This window comes from Protopterus annectens, chromosome 2.part0 (assembly GCF_019279795.1).
Source record: "Protopterus annectens isolate FY-2018-M chromosome 2.part0, PAN1.0, whole genome shotgun sequence".
Lineage (NCBI taxonomy): Eukaryota > Metazoa > Chordata > Ceratodontiformes > Protopteridae > Protopterus > Protopterus annectens.
Genome location: NC_056728.1, coordinates 1,605,826,134 through 1,605,846,774, shown reverse-complemented (window position 1 = coordinate 1,605,846,774; position 20,641 = coordinate 1,605,826,134). Strand labels below are relative to the sequence as shown.

The 20,641-nt window shown below is 36.6% G+C and overlaps 1 protein-coding gene across 2 annotated transcripts in view; it reads right to left on the bottom strand.

The window, feature by feature from the left end:
- The window catches only part of LOC122793553 (cytosolic phospholipase A2 gamma-like), a 679,208-nt gene that overhangs the window by 406,661 nt on the left and 251,906 nt on the right, over positions 1-20,641 (bottom strand). For both annotated transcript variants that reach the window (XM_044061702.1, XM_044061703.1), the window contains 2 exons: positions 16,516-16,711; positions 8,022-8,130 (listed from right to left, as the gene is read on the bottom strand). In XM_044061702.1, coding sequence (XP_043917637.1) covers positions 8,022-8,130; positions 16,516-16,711 — 305 coding nt within the window. The remainder of the gene's footprint in view (positions 1-8,021; positions 8,131-16,515; positions 16,712-20,641) is intronic.

Here is a 20,641-nt window from a genome sequence, read left to right as displayed (position 1 = left end):
ACTAAGCTATCTGCCCTTCCAGACCATTTAAAGCCTAGCCAGTTGTGCTTGAAATAACCTATCCCATTTAGCTATAGATTGGCCTTACCCATCCCAAGGTTGATAATTATATATTACCCCTAATGAGAATAACTGGGATCATACAATAGATAATTTGAAGAGTCCCATACATGGAATAAAGCATTTAGGCGCTGCCTCTATCCATTAGTAGTACAGGGGACGGTCCTGGGGTAAATTTTCTGTTTCCTGTCAATAGATCTAAGTTACACTTTAAAATGGACAGGGATGAACTTTGTTTTATGTGGATGGAGAGTCTGTTCCATAGCAGCGGTATCCTCTGAGAAATATACCTGTTCCTACAAATTATTCTGTTGATGTTGCAGAGGAGGTTTAGACTATTTCTGATGCCATTTGACTTGCTGATGTGCAGTAAATCCATCAGTAATGGGTCAGAGGATGCCTTGTATGCCAGGCACAGGTCACCTCTTAGCAGTCTGTAGGATACCAAGTATAGTGACAGAGCTTTGAGTTGATCCATGTAGGACAAGTTGTTTAAGCCTTGTATGCCTCTAGTAAGGTATCTCTGTGGGCATTCCAGTTTTGTATGTGTCTGGACAGATACATGCCAAAGGGGGTATTATATTTATTGATTGTCCTAATGATGGCTGAGTAAAGGGGGACAATGACATCTCTAGACCTTGTCACAATCCCTTTCTTTATAAGCTGCACAATATAAAAGGACTTTCTTGCAACAACAGACATGTTTATCAAAAGTTAGGTCGCTGCCCACATAAGTTCCCAAACCCCAAACAACTGGGTCAACTATTAGGGGTATATTGTAAATGTGGTATCTCTGCTTCAGAATAAAAATGCATGCTAATGAAAACCCTGTTATTCTACGTTTATAAGAACAATATTTAAAATCCGTCCCTATTTTCAGCCCTTTGTTTCCCTGTTATTTGTTCCAAGAGGCATACCTCTCAACTGTCCAGATTTTTGCAGAATGTCCAGATTTTTGGATCATATTTTTGATCTGTTCCGCATAAACGTTGTATTTTTCTGGCAATTTACTGGGATGATCTGAGGATTGAAGTCACTAAAAAATAGCATACATTTCAGTTTCAGACTTCAAATCCTTCAGAAAAAAATATGGTAAAATAATCCCTGTTGCTTTAGCAACTTTCTACGACTTTCTAGAGCAATATTTAATATCTGTCCCTATTTTTAGGCCTTTGCCCCCCCCCCATTTTGTTGGGCTCTGTCCAGAATTCTTGCACTAAGTAGTTGAGAAGTATGCTGAGAGGGGATGAAAACTTGGTGACAAGTTTTATTGTGTACCTTAATGGCACGACCAGCTTCTTTAAATTTACATGCAAATGGCATCCAGAGGAGATAAACTTTCTGGACATTCATTTGATTAAGGATGAAACTAATGGAACATTGACTAGCACCATCCACAGAAAGGAAACATATTCCAATATGTTGCTTCATTAAAATAGCTGCCACACTGTGCATCAAAGGAGGGGTATCATAAAAGGGCAGATGGTTAGACTATCTCTATTAGCAACAATGAGTTATTTGGTAAAGAGATATTTGATTTAATTGGTATGTTTAAGAACCATGTGGTTACTGCTTAAAGCTAAAAAGGAGATCATGACAAAAAGAAATACAACATTTAAGCCCATCTTAAAGGCTGCAAGTATGGACCATATAGGGACTGTAGCAAATTTTAACTCACATGCATCGGTATTACAATATAAGCAAGAAACACCAAGATTGGTAGCTAGTATTAACAAACTGGGAGTTACACTTTGACAATGAAATGAAGGAGAAATTAGATTCTAAACCCAGAGTGGTATACAGTAGGGGCAGAAATATTAAAAACATTTTGAAGAAAGGAGTTAGGTTGTATGTTGTCCATAGATCAGTAATGTTTAAACGGGGTCTATATTAGATGAATGAATGATCAAAATGTCGAGTACAACATGCTCAACACACTTTAATTGATAATTCATCTAATCAAACACTGAAAATGATGAAAGCCAGAGTTCCGAAAAGTCTTAGTTGGCCATGGTAGTGAGTGTAGCATGTGACGTAAAGACACTACACTGTCTGGAATGGCTAGGTAAGCGAATTCTGTACTTGTGTGTGTGTATGTTGCGATTACCAGGAAATTGCCCTTTCCCAAATGTAGAGCAATCTTGGAGTTGGTATATATAGTTAGGGGGAGTGTGGAGGGCAAAGCAACCCACTTTCTTTTAAAAGCAAAAGAGTGTGTTTAGGTTTTAAAGTTATTGAATGATGTGAGCATGTAGGGGTTTATATGTATTAGTTGTATGCATTGCATGTTAGTATAGGGAAGGTGTGGGACAAACAAAAAATTTCGGAACTCCGTTTTTTGTCATTTTCAGTTTTCGATTAGATGAACGATTGATCAAAGTGTGTCGAGCATGTTGTACTCGAAATTTTGATAATTTGTTCATCTAATATAGACCCTATAAATGTGGGACTTGCAAGGTCTGCAAGAATATCAACGATGGAACCAGTGTGGCAATTGATGGATATCAACGCACCATTGGATGCCTGGGTAGATGTAATTGCAATACAAGTATGGCAGTTTATCTGGCCACTTGTTTATTATGCCCAGGATTTTATCTGGGAAAAATAACTCTGAGATTATGAGACCACATTACTGAGCATTTGAAGGACATTAAAAACAACAATATTCACAATGCCCTGTTTATGCATACTTTAAAATGCCCCAACTACAAAAGATTTGTATTTTTTATTATTGATAGAATTTACACTAGTGAAAGAGGTGGGGATGTTAAGTTGGAACTGGAAGTAAGAGAGGCCAAATGGCAGTTGAGATTGAACGCTGGTTGCAAACCTGGGTTAAATGATTATATATCTATGGCCCTTATTTTAAAAAAAGAGCTATTGTGGTATGAGTCCAATTTATAATGGTATAGATTTACATGCATTCACCTATTAAGTTATTTATTGGTTTTTATATGTTTCAGGATGAATAAGATGTATTTGTTTTTTAAGTGTAACATTTATAATGTTTGGCTTTAAAAATATCAGTAATAAAAATGATTTTATTATTTATTTATAAACATACATATTCAATTTGTTTTTGCCTGTGTTTGAATTAAATAGGAAGTGTTTTTTACATCAGGATTAGGTTGAACTAATTGGCTAATTTATTGATTGATCTATTAGTAATACTATATAAATGTGGTCTGGTTATTATTGTAATGACTCTGATGAAGCCATGTAAAAGTAATGGAGAAAGCGCTTAGTCAGAAGTATTTTTATTAAAGCTGGGTGAGGTTTTATCGCTTTTGGTGGCTCTTTTTTTATTTTTTAATTTTATGAGTTTATTGGCCTAACTGGATATTGTTGTATTGTTTTTATATGCCGAGAGGTATGGTCGATTGCTCTTACTCTTCACTTTCTCTCTCCCCTCTCTCCGTTACACACACACACACACACACACACACACACACACACACACACACACACACACACACACACACACACACACACGCACACACACTCACACACACTCTCTCTCTCTCTCTTCTGCTTTCATGCACGCATTCACTCACACAAGCAGACAGCAACATAAACACACATACACACTGTCATCTTTCTTGCTGCCTCTCTCTCTCTTAATTTCATACACATATGCACTTTCTTTGGTGGGACAGATGCCCTTTTTTTTTTTGAGACAGGCTGTTAGGAAGGTGCTTAGGAATAAGGGATTCAGATATGTAGGCTAGGTTAGGTAGCAGGTGCAGACATGCAAGACATACAAGACAGACAGGGATGGTGATGGGCACAAATGGTTGGGGGACGCCATGATTTGAATTAGGTAGGAAACATCAAAAGTGCATCCACATCCAGCTTGAACACAGTGATAATCTAATGCTCGACCCTTAGAACTGTCATCACTGTCAAGTGTCTCAGTTCCCTGGGTCAGTGTTGAAAATGGCATCAGTTTTGCAATCCAATACAGGAATTTTCAACTTTGCTAATTCAGACACAAGGTCACATACACACACACACACACACACACACACACACACACACACACACACACGCACACGCACACGCACATGCACACATGCACACATGCACACACACACACACACACACACACACACACACACACACACACACAAACACTCACATGCATACATACACACATGCATGCGCATACATACACACACAAAGACACACACATACATGCTTTTTATTTTACACTCACTAAACAGTGAGTGTAAAATAGTAGCTCAACCAATCTCTCTCTCACACTTATACATGTATACACTTTCACACAGAAACACATACGCACACTTTTTTTCTACTTTTATTTTACACTAGCTAAAGAGCAAAAGTGCTGCTTACTGAGTGTAAAATAATGGCTGCTGCTCTGTTTTTCTCAGTCCAATCTCCACTGTGGCTTGATAAGCTGCCATGAAGTAGCAGACTTATTTTTCAGCGGGCATTACTTGTACATTAATACTCTGCTGGAGAATGCTAGTTTTCCAATCAGGGTACTGATGTACAGTAAGCCCATTCTCTAATATGCCCTAACTGACAACTGCTCATGGGTTTGACCACCATATCACCATCCACTGATGCAAAAGTGCCCACGTAGTGACCCTGGCCATTAATGCACATTTACTGTGCGCACATCCAAAGGTGTCTGTCTGACCTAAGACTGACATACAAATTTAGACAGTGTCTGGTCTGTATATCCAGTATGCGTGCACATCTTTGATTACTGGGTACCATGAAATTGTGCATTTGCAGCAGAAGACTTGGTGTTTTGAGGTGAAACTCCTATCAATAACAGATCAGATTATGAATTTTGCTTCCTGGGACTGTTTAAGAAAGAAAGCTGACTAAAGAACATGAGATAATAGGCATTCTTCCACTCTGCCATTGTCCTTTACCAGACAATATGGCAGGTTCTGAAAGACAAAGGGATATCTGCCCATGCCTGCAGTTCTTCCAGACTGTAACTGTGCTGAAATAGATGTCAAAGTCTGTTGCCATCATTACACACTGGATGTTGAATCATCACCATTAGTGCTTCCCCCAAACACATCTCTCTCCCTGTCTCTCACAGGTGCATAACTACAGCTACCATGCATCTGAGTGCTACGTCATACTTGGCATGTTTGTTCTGCAGAGCACAGTGCACCATTTAAATGTATGTGGCATGATGATTGTAATCAGGGCAGTATTATTTTCAACAGTCTAAGGTTAAGTTAAGTACAGAAAGACTAATCCCTGATATATGACAACTGCGTGCCTCTTTTTGCTACTGATAAACCAACCAATCTTTTGCATTTGGAAGACCACATATAGTATGTGTATGAATCACCTGCTCTTGTTTTAGAAGCCTAAATGATGTTCCATTTTAGTATATAACTGTACTTCCTGTCCTCTAGGTGTAATTTATTAGCAATTGAACTGGTTACTAGACATTGTTGTTATGCTGGTTTGAGAAGATGTAATGCAATACAAATTGATTTACTTTCCTGTTAATTTTCTCACAAGTTTACAGGAGAAGACTTCTGGTTAGGCTGACAAGATTGTGAAGGCAGTGACAGAAGCAAAGTTTTATTAGTCCCTGTGCCAAGGTTCATTCATAGATAACAATTCTTCAGCCACAGAGAACTATTTGTCTGTGCAGTCGCTAATCTGCGACTGATTGGCAAATCAGACATCAGTGTGCTTCAAGGGGTGGAAAAATTGCCAGCATCTGCTTACCTTACATAGGAGCAGAATCTGGAGAGAATTCAACTTTGGAGTGACTTCTAGAAGGCAGGGAGTCATGTCTCAAGGTGCATGCTGTCAGTGTAATGCATGGCAGGAAGCTTATTGGGGAGTGAGGGACACAGCATGCACACTGATACATTGAAAAAAGTAGAAGCTTAAAAAATGTTCATCTATTATGATGACTTACAGCCATTGTGCAGGTAAAAGTCATCTATCTATCTATCTATCTATCTATCTATCTATCTATCTATCTATCTATCTATCTATCTATCTATCTATCTATCTTTCTATCTATATGTCTGTCTAATTATCTATCTTTTTATCTCTTTCTCTGTCCGTCTCTGTGTATGTAATTGAATTGTGAATGGATTTTTTATTCCTCATAAGTATTCCTTTCTATCAATATGACTAACACAATTCCAAAATAAGCAAATTAATAAGTATTGATGAATGGTTGCAATAAAATGCATGAAATTAGATTTGTTTCTTCATTTTAAAAGATTATTGTAATTTGCTTATGATGCTAACATTTGTGAAATAACTTGCAAATGGGAAATAAAACTGAAAAACAGGCGAGTATAAACTGTATGGTTTCACTTTGTGATTTGAAATCTGTTTTATTAAAGAACCTTAGTATTTACAGTGTCATTTTCAGATATCTTAGGTTGTGAAGATTAGAAGCCAGTATGGTGGTCTTTGTAAGAGAACGTTGTTTGTAGTATGTGTATTTGGTCTTTCTTTTCTGTTTAAATGCTATAGACAAGAATTGGATATACGAGATCTCCCTGACGATTATGTCTACAGATAGACCAAGGGCATTGGGAGGTCATGCAGAAAAGCCTGATCGTACATTCTACTATCTATGAGATTTTGCCTCATAGAGTCAGCTTGTGAGTATTCATCTGAAAATGTAATAACAGGCTTTAATTTTAATCTCAATGTGAATGGTGTTCAAGTGAGTGTGTGTGTATGTGTGTGTGTCTGTGTGTGTGTGTGTGTGTGTGTGTGTGTGTGTGTGTGTGTGTGTGTGTGTGTGTGTGTGTGTGTGTAAAAATGCATGCCTCGTGTTGTTCTGAGTTTGTTTACGTGTATGTGTGTGTGTGTGTGTGTGTGTGTGTGTGTGTGTGTGTGTGTGTGTGTGTGTGTGTGTGTGCATGTGTGTGTGCATGTGTATGTGTGTGTGTGTGTGTGTGTGTGTGTGTGTGTGTCTGTGTGTGTGTATGTGTAAAAATGCATGCCTCGTGTTGTTCTGAGTTTGTTTACGTGTATGTGTGTGTGTGTGTGTGTGTGTGTGTGTGTGTGTGTGTGTCTGTGTGTGTGTGCGTGTGTATGTGTAAAAATGCATGCCTCGTGTTGTTCTGAGTTTGTTTACGTGTGTGTGCGTGTGTGTGTGTGTGTGTGTACGTGTGTGTGTGTGTGTGTGTGTGCGTGTGTATGTGTAAAAATGCATGCCTCGTGTTGTTCTGAGTGTGTGTGTGTGTGTGTGTGTGTGTGTGTGTGTGCGCATGTGTGTATGAATGTATGCAACCATTCAAATGCCATATATATCTCAACTGTCCAGACTTTCACAGTATACCCATATTTTTGCTTCATATGTTTGGCCCGTTTGTCATACAATTGTGGTTTTCTTGCAAATTACTGGCAAATAATTGAGGACTGAAATCAGAAAATAAAGGCAGACATTTAGTTTCAGACTTCATATCCTTCAGAAACTTCCTGCTAATGCAAAACCTCTAAGTTTGTAAGAGCATTATTTAAAAAGTCTCTCTATTTTTGTGCCTTTGCCCTCCCCCATTATTTGTGACTTTGTCCAGATTTCTTGCTTTAAGAGATTGAGAGGTATGGCACATACACGTGTCATGCATGCATGAGAGAAAGAGAAAGATAATCTTTGTGATCCCATTGCTTGTTTAACAGACAACTGCAGCTTAAGGATCAAAGACTAGAAAACAATAAATAATATGACCTTTATCTGTCATGAAGAATTACACATTTGTTTGAAGGACGACTAGATTTTAACCGTGTTTGTATATCACTTTCTCAATCCACTGCATTATGTACTAGAAATAGCAATGCTGCATTGTTATGATATTTTATTTGTTGTTAAATTAAGCAGCATTGTTTGCATTGTTATATGCTTACTTGCTAAAAAATAACATACACATCACACATATTCTTGAGATCCCCACTCCAAATGTAACGAAGTGCTAATGTTGCATTACCTGGTGATGTTTCCAGCTCATTATTTTTAGTCACAGCAGCGTAAATAGGAAAAGGTTTCTTTCCATCCTTTACAACGTCCCAGTGACTTGATAAGCCATCTGTGTTGATCTGAGTACACAAAAGAAGTTGGCCTTTAGCTATGTCACACAACATTAGTAAATGTCATAATTAACATACAGAATATGTGTCTGATAATTGTTTCTTTTATTTTAATGGTAAAATATACAGTCTGCAATACTAGACAAAATGCCAGGTCAGTTTTGTAGTAGCAGAATGTATATTTGAATAAGTTGTCATCTAGTATTGGTTGACAACTGCTAAATGAGATGTAAACAAGTGTTAATTTTGGTATAAGGTATTCTTACAAAGTAATGCTTCACAAAATACATTGTCAGAAAAATTGTTTTGGAAATCCTGTGCTATGTATATTAGCATCAAAATCATATATGTTACATTAGAATGGAATTATTATAACGGCATAGCGTAGCCTGCAGATCAGGGTTTAAGGTAATATAATAATAAGCTACATTCTGTCAACATATATGTTATATATTAGGTCTACTTCGTAACAACGAAAGACCAGAAGAACGAAACGCAGAACACCGAGACGAAAACAACGAAACCCCAGAACACTGAAAAACATGTAAGTTTACAAAACACACATAACACAAAAAACACACACACAACTGCCCCACACTACTAAACAAAACACCCTACACTAATGATAGGCAGGGGGGTAAGCCCCCTTGCACCCCCCACACACCCCCTACTTTAATATTCTAACTCCGAGATTGCACAAACAGACACACAAGACAAACACATATACCCACACAGTACAATCCCTCACACACACACACACACACACACACACACCACAGTCACAACACACACTTACACGCAGTATTTCCACTCACAAATACACACACACACACACACACACACACACACACACACACACACACACACACACACACACACACACACACTTACCTACAGCAGAACACGAAAAGTGCTAATTCAAACTCCCGTAACATTGGGATTTTGAATTTCATGCTTTTCAGTGTTCTGCGGTTTTGTTGTTTTCATCTCAGCTTTCCGGATTTCGATCTTCTGGTCTTTCGTCCAACTCAAGTAGACCCTATATATTATAAGGTAACACTCACATTAATTTTATCAAGCATAATATCACAAAATCATAGATGGAAATTATCTGCAAGATAAATTGGATAATTAATTAGAGCTGTTTGACAAAAGTGAAGCACTTATGTGTGTCCATGTGCAAGTATATATGTGTATGTGTACGTGTATGCATGGATTACCTTCTAAATCAAAAATCCTAGAACACTGAAGTTCAGACTGTCGAGACGACAATAACGAAGACTGACAATCATGAATGGCTGATGTTTCCCAGGGCAAGTAATCACTTGTCCAACACCTAATGTAAACATACTGACCTATATAAAAAGCACCTAGATGAGGGGGCTCTACCCCAAACCCCCAATGTGGGGACCTGTACTCCCCAAACCCCCCAACTATATATACCAACTCTGAGATCACACTACAGTGGTAAAAAGGACATATTTCTGCATGCTGGGCAAGTGCTTACTTGCCCTGGGAAACATCGTCCATTCATGATTGTCAGTTGTTGGTATTTTCATCTCAACTTTCTGAACATTGGTGTTCGGGGATTCGTGATTTAGAAGGGGATTTGTATGCATATATGCATATACATACATCCCATTCAGAAGCTCATCTTTTCTAAAAGTTGAATTTGAAATGGTCAAAACCAATATGATCAACTTTTAAAAAACTGAACTTCAGAAAACAACAAAAATCTACACCTCCTGCATATTATATATACCAGCTCCAAGATCACACTGCAATGGGGAAGAGGGTAAATTCCCCAATCCCAACTGTACCACAATCATTCAAAAGCTTCAACTTTTCAAAAAGCAATCATATGATCTCGACCATATGGGGTTCAACTTTCTGAAGAATCAAGCTTCTGAATGGGACCCATATATGTGTGTGTGTGTGTGTGTGTGTGTGTGTGTGTGTGTGTGTGTGTGTGTGTGTGTGTGTGTGTGTGTATCTATATTTGTACCTCCATAACTATCTATCTATCTATAAAACACCAAAACAAGTCCAGCAAACACAAATAACATTTGCCAAAATTCACCTTTATTGCACACCATTATGTCTGCAGACCAAGCGGATTCACCCTTTGGGCTTTTTCAATGCTTATCGTTCTACAAGGATTACAAACACAACTTGTAGTATTTCACTCTGTAGCAAATACTGAAATAATAAACTATTTGCTACAGAGTGAAATACTGCAAGTTTTCTTTGTTTCTATGTATTCTAGAACAATAAGCATTGAAAAATCCCTAAGGGCAAAACCACACAGTTTGTGGACATATTAGTGTTTAATGCAGGTAGATTTTAATGAAGTTTATCATTTAGTGTTGGCTGGACTTTTTTGGTGTTTTATGTGCTACTGTGGGTCATCCTATATATATATATATATATATATATATATATATATATATATATATATATATTTTTTTTTTTGTTTGTTTGTTTTTATATGAAGACATACACACATGATGGGTGAACACTTGTGTACACACACACACACACAAAGCTGTATAACAAGGCTGTGTGAACAGTATGGTCTGGAATGGAATATGCTAATGGGTGTAATGTGACAGGATAATGAGCAACATTATTAAAATGAACATTTCCTAGCATGCATTCCGACAAATCAAGATGGCAGAGTGATTCAGAAACTTGTAAACGTCATGCAGCGGCACTCAGCCTGCTGTATATTTGCACTCAGCTGAATGCTCAAGTGCAGATTGAGTGACTCATTAAACAATGTTAGGAGTTGCCACAGTTTTGATAAATATGTATGTATCTTATTGTCACTTTCATGTCTTATAATGCAAGATACCATCCCTGGAGCCACAGAATCCTCAGATCATGCTTAGATTTATAAGGATTCCATTACTCTGATATTGTGGAGTGATACCATGTTGAAACAGACACAGTTCAAGAAATTGTGAACACAAGTCAGCACCATCTTTAGCCCCATGAGAGTCATGGAACATCTCTCGATACTAAGGCATGTGCGGCTTTACATATATTAGCCACAGGGACCCATCAATGACCTACTAGTGAAATAGTAGGATGTTTCAGGTATCTAAATTGAGTATACTCTATCAGTTTCTCAATGTCATGTTTCTGCATGTGGGAGATATATATGGTTCCCACTTACCCCAGAGGATATATCCTACACCATGCATGATTTTACTGATATAGCCCATTTCTTTGAGGTACTGGAGTCAAAATACTGTAATATGCCCCAACTGGTGAACTGGGAAGGAGGTACATGAACCACAAACAGTATACTCCATCAACTACCAGGCATATTTTTCAACCTCTTAGCACATGAAATCCAGATAAAGCCTAAGATAATGGGAGAAGAAAGACCCAAAAATAGGGACAGAGTTTAAATATCATTCATATAAACTACAAACTTTGATAGAATAACAGGATTTGTCTTGGCATACTTTATTCTGAAGGATATGAAGTCTGAAATGCAAATGTATGTCATTATTTTAGTGACTTCAATCCTCAGTGGTTTGACAGAAAACTACTTATTTTATGAGGAACATATAAAAAATATAGGGCAAAAATCTGGACATTCTGCAAACATTTGGACAGTTGAGAGGGATGCTGCCAAGTGGTCTGTGATGCACAGGGTATCATCTATAATGGGTGCGCAGGCAACCCAGGTAGCTATTGCAGTGTCTACATGTGACACATCTGTGTCCCGTTTGAAATGTTTCCATTGATGACTTCCCCCAGAGATATCTTGTAGATGATGTTGGCTATATCCTAGGCCCCTGGCACAGTATGTTGTGGGATTAGCAATGAGGCAGTAACTTGCACATAGGTTCAGAACAGAGTATAGATTAGTGCAACAGAATTACTACAGTAAAAATGAGGCATACAAAACCAGATCAGACTGTGCTTACTCACACTTAAGCTTGCCATACTGTGCATGAGACATGGGCAACACAAGTCACAATATACAAAGGACATGGCATTTGCATAGGTAGAGAAGACAGCATAGGAGTGAATGTCTTTCACAGGAATATTTGTAAGTTTAAGAGCTGAGGAGTATGAAAGTAAATGTGCTGTTCTGTGAAATGCCAGTACTAGTACTGCTTTCCAGATACATAGCAGATATATGACTAAGTCATGTAGGCTCTGTTGTTTGCTTATTAGTGTCTGCATAAGTACCTCACATGGAGAACAGAGAATTTATTCAGATATAGTGGCATGGTTATAAACCTAATTCTTGACTGAAATCATTAAGAGTTAATAATAAATCATGTGGGAGAAAGAGAACGAAAGAAAGTAAGAAAGAAAGAAAGAAAGAAAGAAAGAAACTATTTTTAATTGCGTAAGCCCACTGAACACTCAGTATTCAATTTTCAGGGGTGACTCAGAAATAAAATATAATTATTGACAATCAGAGTCTCATAGAAGACAAATGCAAGTGGTGAGACTGAAACTCAAGACTGACAGAATCTAGATCTAGGAGCATATAGTAATAAACTATTACCTCAAGCCTTGGTTTATGTTTATTAGCAAAACAACAGCCATGATCAAACTTGGGCACAAGTAACTGCTACGATGAAAAATAGCTTTGTAAAGAAGGGCCAGCAGACAAAAACTGGAAGAAGAACAATTATGTTAGGAAAACCTAGTTACTGTGTATTTTAAAAGTGTCAGTTTGTCTGAATATATATTGTCAACTGTTGAATGACTTATGTTAAGTAAAGGGTGGAACTTTGTACCAGTGAAACATGCTGACAAAATGGAGATATTAAATAGCCTTAGAGATTACGTAGGGCAGCTTAATTTTAAGTTTTATGTAAAAATGAAGCATCCTGTATGGAAAGGTTTTACAAACCTAGTGTATTTAATCCACCATTGAAGAAACAACTAGAGATGTCTTTGAATAGTTGTGAACTGCAAATAATTGATGTTTTAGAGAGTACATCTAATTATAGTTTTTATAATGTCTGCAAGAGAAAGAAAAGTGTTTTATAATTTTATTAAGAATGTTGAGATATTAGTTTTTAAAGCAGATAAGGGGGCAATAGTAGTGTTAGAAATATGTATGAGCATAAAATTGAATTATTGTCTGACATTAGTTTTTACAAAAAAGTCACTTTCAAAGAAATTAAGAAATCATATTCTTTTAATAACTCTTTGATAGAAGAATGGTTTTGTGCTGGGAGAATTACAGATGCCACAGGAAAATATTTTATTATTGACAACCCCAAGATTAATTGGATCTTTGGAATTCCTAAGATCTATAAGGATTTGAATCCCCCCCCCCACTAAGACCTGTCGTGTCTATCTCAAACAGCACAAGAGAAAATAGATTTAAGGTAATGATTTATTGGTTACGTTGGATATAAAGTCCGTATGTACAGTAATGCCAAATGCTGGAGGCATAGAAACAGTGAGACTAGAATTATTAAGGTCTAAATTATTTTCTGAAAATACTGTAGCCATTTTAATGGAACTGCTAGATGTGATTCTTAGTTACAACTTTTTCTCTTTCAATAATGTTTTTTATCATCAGACAAATGGAGTAGGAATGGGGGCAGCAATGGCCCCCAGTTATGCAAATTTGTTTACGTATGGGTGGGAAACAACCCATATATTGCAAAGTGATTATATGAATAATATTATTACTATCTATCATTTTATTGACAATGTGCTTTTGATTTGGAGGGGGACTGAGATGTCATTGGGGGTTTTGTAACATATATTAACAATATGTATTCTTATTTGGAGTTTAGCTCTATCACTGTCTACATTTTGGATGTTAGTATATTCAAAAGTGATGATAAGCAAATTACAATTTTTTTTTAAGAAGGAGGTACAAAATAATACCTACTTACATGATAGCAGCATGCACCCAAAAACCACTAAGGAAAATATTATAAAAGGGCAATTGTTGAGAATAAGTGACTTAACAGTTAGAGAAGAAGATTTTGTTAATGAAAGCAATATTTTTGTGAGAAACTCTTTAATAGAGGGTACCATAAGACATTAGTTTCTAATGCTAAGTCTAATATTATAGCCCAGAGAGATCAGTCTTGCCACAGGATTAGTAGAATGTTTACTAATGACAATAGGTTTAAGCCCGTTGTTAACAGTTTGGATTCTGCAGCCATCAAAGAAATAATAACAAAAAATTGGAAATTATTTGGAGGCCAAACAGAGATCTTAAGTGTAGTAAGACCATTATTTACACAAAAAAGGGCTAAGAGTTTTAAAAATTATTTTCAGGCGAAATTAAATACACCAAAACTTAGAATTGATAAAAGGGGCATGCTTAAGTGTTATAACTGTAATATGTGCAGTTCTTTGTACACAGAAGAAATGTATTGCATTATAAACAAAATGAAAATTATTGTTAATGGTATTTTCACTTGTAAATTGAAGTTTATTATTTACCTTGTTTTTTGTTTGGCATGTAAGTCTTTTTATGTAGGCAGAACCACCAGAGAACAATACAAGAGAATTTATGAACATAGGAGATGAAAAGAATGCCTTGGGTAGGCATTATAAAACAGATTTTAAGTTCTTGGTGGTCGATGCACTAAAAAATGTGCAATGTCTACTAAATTCTGAAGAGAAGTTAGGTTGGTTAGAGTATAGTTGGCAAGTGAGATTAAATGCTTGCTACCCCCCTGGAATGAATAATCGTGAAGACTTTATGTATTTAAAATGCAAAGGGTTAAACCATTAATTGTTTGTCATGTGATTTTTGATTACTTCAGTCTGAACAAGTCTTAACATAGATGAAAGCGCTTACTGGAGTTATTTTATTAAAAATGATTTTTCTTATTTTTTTTGTTTCTTCCATATAGTAATAAACCTCTAGGCCAAATTGACAAGCACTATTTATCTCTTTATTTTTCGTATTGTTTAGCAGTGTAACTCTCTTAAAACCAGTTAAAATTTAGCTATTTTTATATGCAATGGTAAACTGTTCTATAATCCTTTAAAACATATCCGAAATGATTAATTTCTTCCCTCATTATAGAGCCATAGCAATTTTAATAATGGCCCATGTCCGTCAACTAGTCCATTTGGAATGTACTCTTCTAGCAGATAGATTTCCAGCAAGAATAGATCTTTTGAAGCTGAAAAGATCTTATATAAACTTCCAGTAGCAGTCTAATACTTAGCTTAGTACAGTGACAACCTCATTGATCTGTTTCTTATTTTCTAGGCTTCTTCAAATGCATACCAGTTGCTAAAATGTCTTTTTACTTATTTGGTCTGTAACAGAATAGACTTGTTATAATGAGAGACAGCATTACTATACTCCAGTAGTGGTATTGCCAGGGATTTAACAAAGGGAGTATATTTCACAGCCTCTGTAAGACCTGCCTTTATGCATTTTGTTAGGTCTCCTCAGATCTCATTGTTATTGTCCCAGCCCCAATATCCAATACCCACACCAGGTCTACCAGTTATTTTCCAACCCCCCTGGACTTATTCCATTTTTGCTGGGGCTGGTTGTGGATCCTGATGGTGTCCTGGAGGATTGTATCATCTGTACTTCCATCCAGGCATGATTTTTTATGGCCTACTCACTTCCCTTTCCCCACCCACCATGCTTATTGCAACATCTGAGGACAGCTCCTCACTTTGGACCATGCCTCCCATTTAGGAAACATATCAATGGGCATCCTCCCACCTGGAATGGGAATGCCCATCCCTTCCCTGCTGCTCTATCAGATGTCCAAGCTGCTAATCCAACTTAGATTGATTGGGGAGTACTCAAAGTTCTATTCCTCTATGCCACTGGAGTAGTGACCTAGTTTTATGTATTGTATGGATTACAGTGCAATATTCTGTGTTCTTATTAAAAAAAAATGAAAGACTGCTACCACCTGAACTCTGAGGTGCAATTCCCTTGTCCCTTAAAAAATATCATGATTCTTCAGAGACTTCTGCAAAATAATTATTAAAATCATTAAATTATTTCTAAGAATTGTGACATCAATACATTTTCCTTTCATTAGTACAACCTATACCTATTTCCCAATTTTATGGCACTAGATTATTGCATCTGCTTTCCCCTCCTGTAACTCTGATAGAAAACCAACTCAGCTGCAAGGGACCAGCCACTAGAGCAAGATAAACAACATGGATTTGCTTGAAACTCAGAAGCTTATCCCTCAATCATTATAATGTCCAGTGGAGATCAGAGAACATAGTGGGATGTAGAAGTGACTGCCAAATCGTAAGAAGGATGTCCAGATACAAATAGTGAAGGTCATGAAAATTCAAAACAAAATGAAATAAAACATATTTATCAGCACTATTTGATAAGAATTACTGAATCTTGTTTTAAGTGCAGGAGTGAAACTGAAAAATAAGTTTTCATACCTGATGGATGGTCATATATGCAACAAACACTGCCCAAAAATCAGTAAGAGACAAGGTGTCAGTCCGAACGGCTTTCTGAAGTTTTCTGTGCATTTCTTCAAATGACACATTCTCATTCAGGATTTGATTACGGATCTCGTCAACTATTTCATTGAAGTTTGACCAATCTTGCTTATGATATATAGAAGACATGCACCTTTATATAAAATAAAAAGAAATGAAAACGGATAAAGAAAATGCATTACCACATTATTGTACAGTTAACAGTGATGCACCTCACAGGATTTACTTTATGGAAGTCAGTTTAAAGCATGCCGTTTGGAGAAGATTGGAGATACCTTTCTTAAAAACATGAAATATCCCAACATATCCCCTCCCCTTCAGAACAAACTTCCACTACATGCCAAGTAGAGTAGCACCTCACCTTTAACAAGGTAAACCTAGATAACTGGATAGGTAGCTTCAAATGCTACCCCAGTCTGTCCTGCCTTGCCTTCCTTGAGTCTGGAGAAAATTTTTAAGTAACAATTTTTAGCTTGCAATAGTCTGCCAACTGGGTGCCTAATGCTTACCTATGAACCTACAAATCTATGAAGATAGATGGACCTGTGTGGTCTGTATTGTGAAAGACAAGTAGCACAAAATGTATATAAATAGACCACTCCATTGGATGAAGAGTTTACCTTAGCAACCAGAAATTAATATAATTTTGCTTTCCATGTCTTTATTTAGACTGAGGTTACTCTTAAAAATGGTTACTTGTGCTTCTTTGTTTGTTTTGATTAAAAATATGCCTACATTCATTCATCCATCCATTTACTCATTCATGTATATATGTATTAATCTATATATGTATTCATGTATTTATGTATATATGTATTTATATTTATACGTATTCATGTATATAAATATTTATGTATATATGTATTAATGTAAATATGTATTCATGCATATATGTATTTATGTACGTATGCATGTTTTGGAAACTCAGATGAGTGTGTAGGACTTGTTAGGAAACTCTACTTGACATTTTAAGCAGGGCCGATACATCTGTGACCAACTACATAGGGACAACTACAGAAAATGCTTTCCTTCTGCTCAGCCTCCAGTATCCCTCCCATGTGGTAAATAACCTTTAAATTACCATCAGCCAGAAACTTGTGCTAGTCTGTAACAAGACAACACTATTTTTTATTGGTATACCTTTCATTTCTCTCTAATGTAAAGTCATAATAAAACTGACATGACCAAAATTGCCTAATTATTAGCTACTTGTCAACTAAGAATCATTATTGGCTAGCATAAAAACCTCAAGAACTACCCATATCCTTGTCCTTGCACCAAAAATATGACTTAATTCCAAAGTTCACAGCTAATCAATACAGATAACAGTCAGCCAGCAAGTTGTTAGCATCTTGTTTCCCCTAATACTGACTGTTCTTCTGTCCATGCCACAGAATAAGAGGTGTGCTTGTGTGCTTGTAAACCATATCTTAACTGTCACCATAACTTCTCAGTGCTACACTTGAATTGTACGTCTGAAAAATAAACTGCCGTGACATGTCGTACAAAATGAACATCATGTGTAGTTTATATGACTATGTCTACGATTCTCAGACTTATAAGACTGATCCTAGGGAATGCCCAAGGATGTGATACATTAATTCTAGGTACAGTGACTGCAGATGGTGTTTACATACTTAATGGAGTTAGAAGGCTATGATAATCATAGTGGTAGAATTGGGCAGGTCTTGCCCCTTTAAAAATGCAGTAGCAGTAAGTTTGATACATTAGAGTTTCCACACTGAAGTTAAAGTGTGCTTCTTTTTCACAGCTGTGTGACTATCAATATTAGGTCTTGCACCTGTGACAGAGAGTGATAATGAATGACTGCAATAATGCAGTATGAAACAATCACTCTCAAAGGCATGATTACACCTTAAGTCTTTACATGTTTTCAAAACCTTAAATGTATCATAGCTGAGTAATCACTCTAAGTGTTGGTAGAGCAAGAAACAAACATAGTTACGTAGCTATGTTAATTTCCATCATCAAAGAAAACTACAGATCCGCCTAATGATTTAGCCAATGACATTTGCTGTAGGTAGGCCACATTAGCACATAATATTTTTCCTTGGTAAAAAAAAAAAAAAAAAGAACAACACTACTGATGATTATTTCTTCTTCCTTTTTTATTTTAAGTATAAAAACATTTCCAGGAGTTGCCGTTCACCACTACTACTAATAATGTTCCTGATTTGTTGTCCGGGGATCTCCTCAAAATGTGGCATTTCTTGTGAAGTATAGTGGTATCTTTCATGCACAAAGAGGTAACTGATAGTGAACATAGTACATACGCTTAGTTATTTGTAAAATGAGTTTGACTAACAGTTTTTAAACCACTGTGACCTGAAATAAGTCACAGTTTGACAACAGAATGCAGTGGAACTGCACACTTTCTTGACAGTAGAAAATCCTAAATGAGTCAAGTCCCTGCATGAAGATGAACACATTGAATATAATTACTTTTGCTGAGTACTAAGTCTGTGCCAAACAGCAGTACAGGACTGGCCTTAGGTCAACTGACACCCTAGGCAAAAGGTCTCCATGGCGCCCCCACCATACTAACCGGTACCCCCATCCTGGTCTACCTACACCAAATAAATACTGGAAAAGAACCCCTGTTAGAGCAGTGCCCTAGGTAGCTGCCTAGTTGGCCTATGTCTAAGGCCGGCTACGAGTACTGCACATTGTGAGTACAAACATATGGTTACACCCATTCTTTTATGTAAACATTGTTCAATGTGACAATTTAGTTGACTTGGCAGTCGGAGCAGCTAGATAACAAAATTTAGTAGCAAATGTTTATGACTATCAGAATCAAATTGCCTGATGATCAAAAAGATGAGATTTGCATGCCTGTTGGGATTGCATCACCTCAGTACACTGCATGGTGAAATGTGGTTCGTCTATACTGTATTAAAACAGGAATATTATTATAACACCCAATCCCTTGTGCAAAAATGGGAAAAGGGGTTGTTGATGGATGGATTGATGGACGGACGGATGGATACTGTATAGTATGAGTGCTGTAAGCATAATTGCTGTTGTTAGAGTTTGACAAAAATGAATAAACTATTTTGAAGAGAAAAAAAGCAAACGCTGATTACATACAAATAAGATTAGTATGTATCTGGCATCATAATGAAGAAAATCTAAGCACATTTTCTACAAATGCATTTTTTCTACAACACTTTGGGTTGCACATTATATGACACATAGCATTTAGTTTTCATTACTGGGTTTCAAGAGTTTAAAATCCTAAATGGGTCAAAATCGTATGTATCAATGAACCATGTGTGTGTGTGTGTGTGTGTGTGTGTGTGTGTGTGTGTGTGTGTGTGTGTATGTGTGTATGTGTGTATGTGTGTGTGTGTGTGTGTGTGTGTGTGTGTGTGTGTGTGTGTGTGTGTGTGTGTGTGTGTGTGTGTGTGTGTGTGTGTTCGTATATGTGTATTTGGATTCATTAGTATCCACCATCAAGCAGCACTGTAGCAAGTTATTAGAGCAAACACAATATAATGGAAGTGCCAATACCACTACATGACAAAATATGTTTCTAGGGATTTATCTATATCAGAATGCACACATCTGTTTGAAATGTGTCTGGTTTGCATACTAAATGGTAAAACTCTGTTTAAAACTGAGATGCATGAAACAAAAACATTTCATTAATATTATATGTGTGAAAATGCTAAAGTCCGAAAGATGAGAATATATTTTCTGGTAAACAACTCCATGAAATGCAAAGTAACTGCCGCATACAGTGGGCACTACACAGAAAAAAGTAGTACATTTTATATTAACACATTTCTTCTGCATCTGATACGTTTTGATGCATGTTATATATGTTTCTGATTGCATGTTGCATCTTTTTCATCTACATCTTATCATTTTAGTGTAGTTATCCATTGAATGTGTAATGCGTGAAGTTATCAATGAATTGTGGTATAAGCATATTTAATAGTCAAAGATAAATATAGTTCCCTGTTATGAGTGCATGAAATAATATGATCAAACAATATTTCATCTTTTTATTTCTTTTTCTTTTCTATGCGAGAATGAA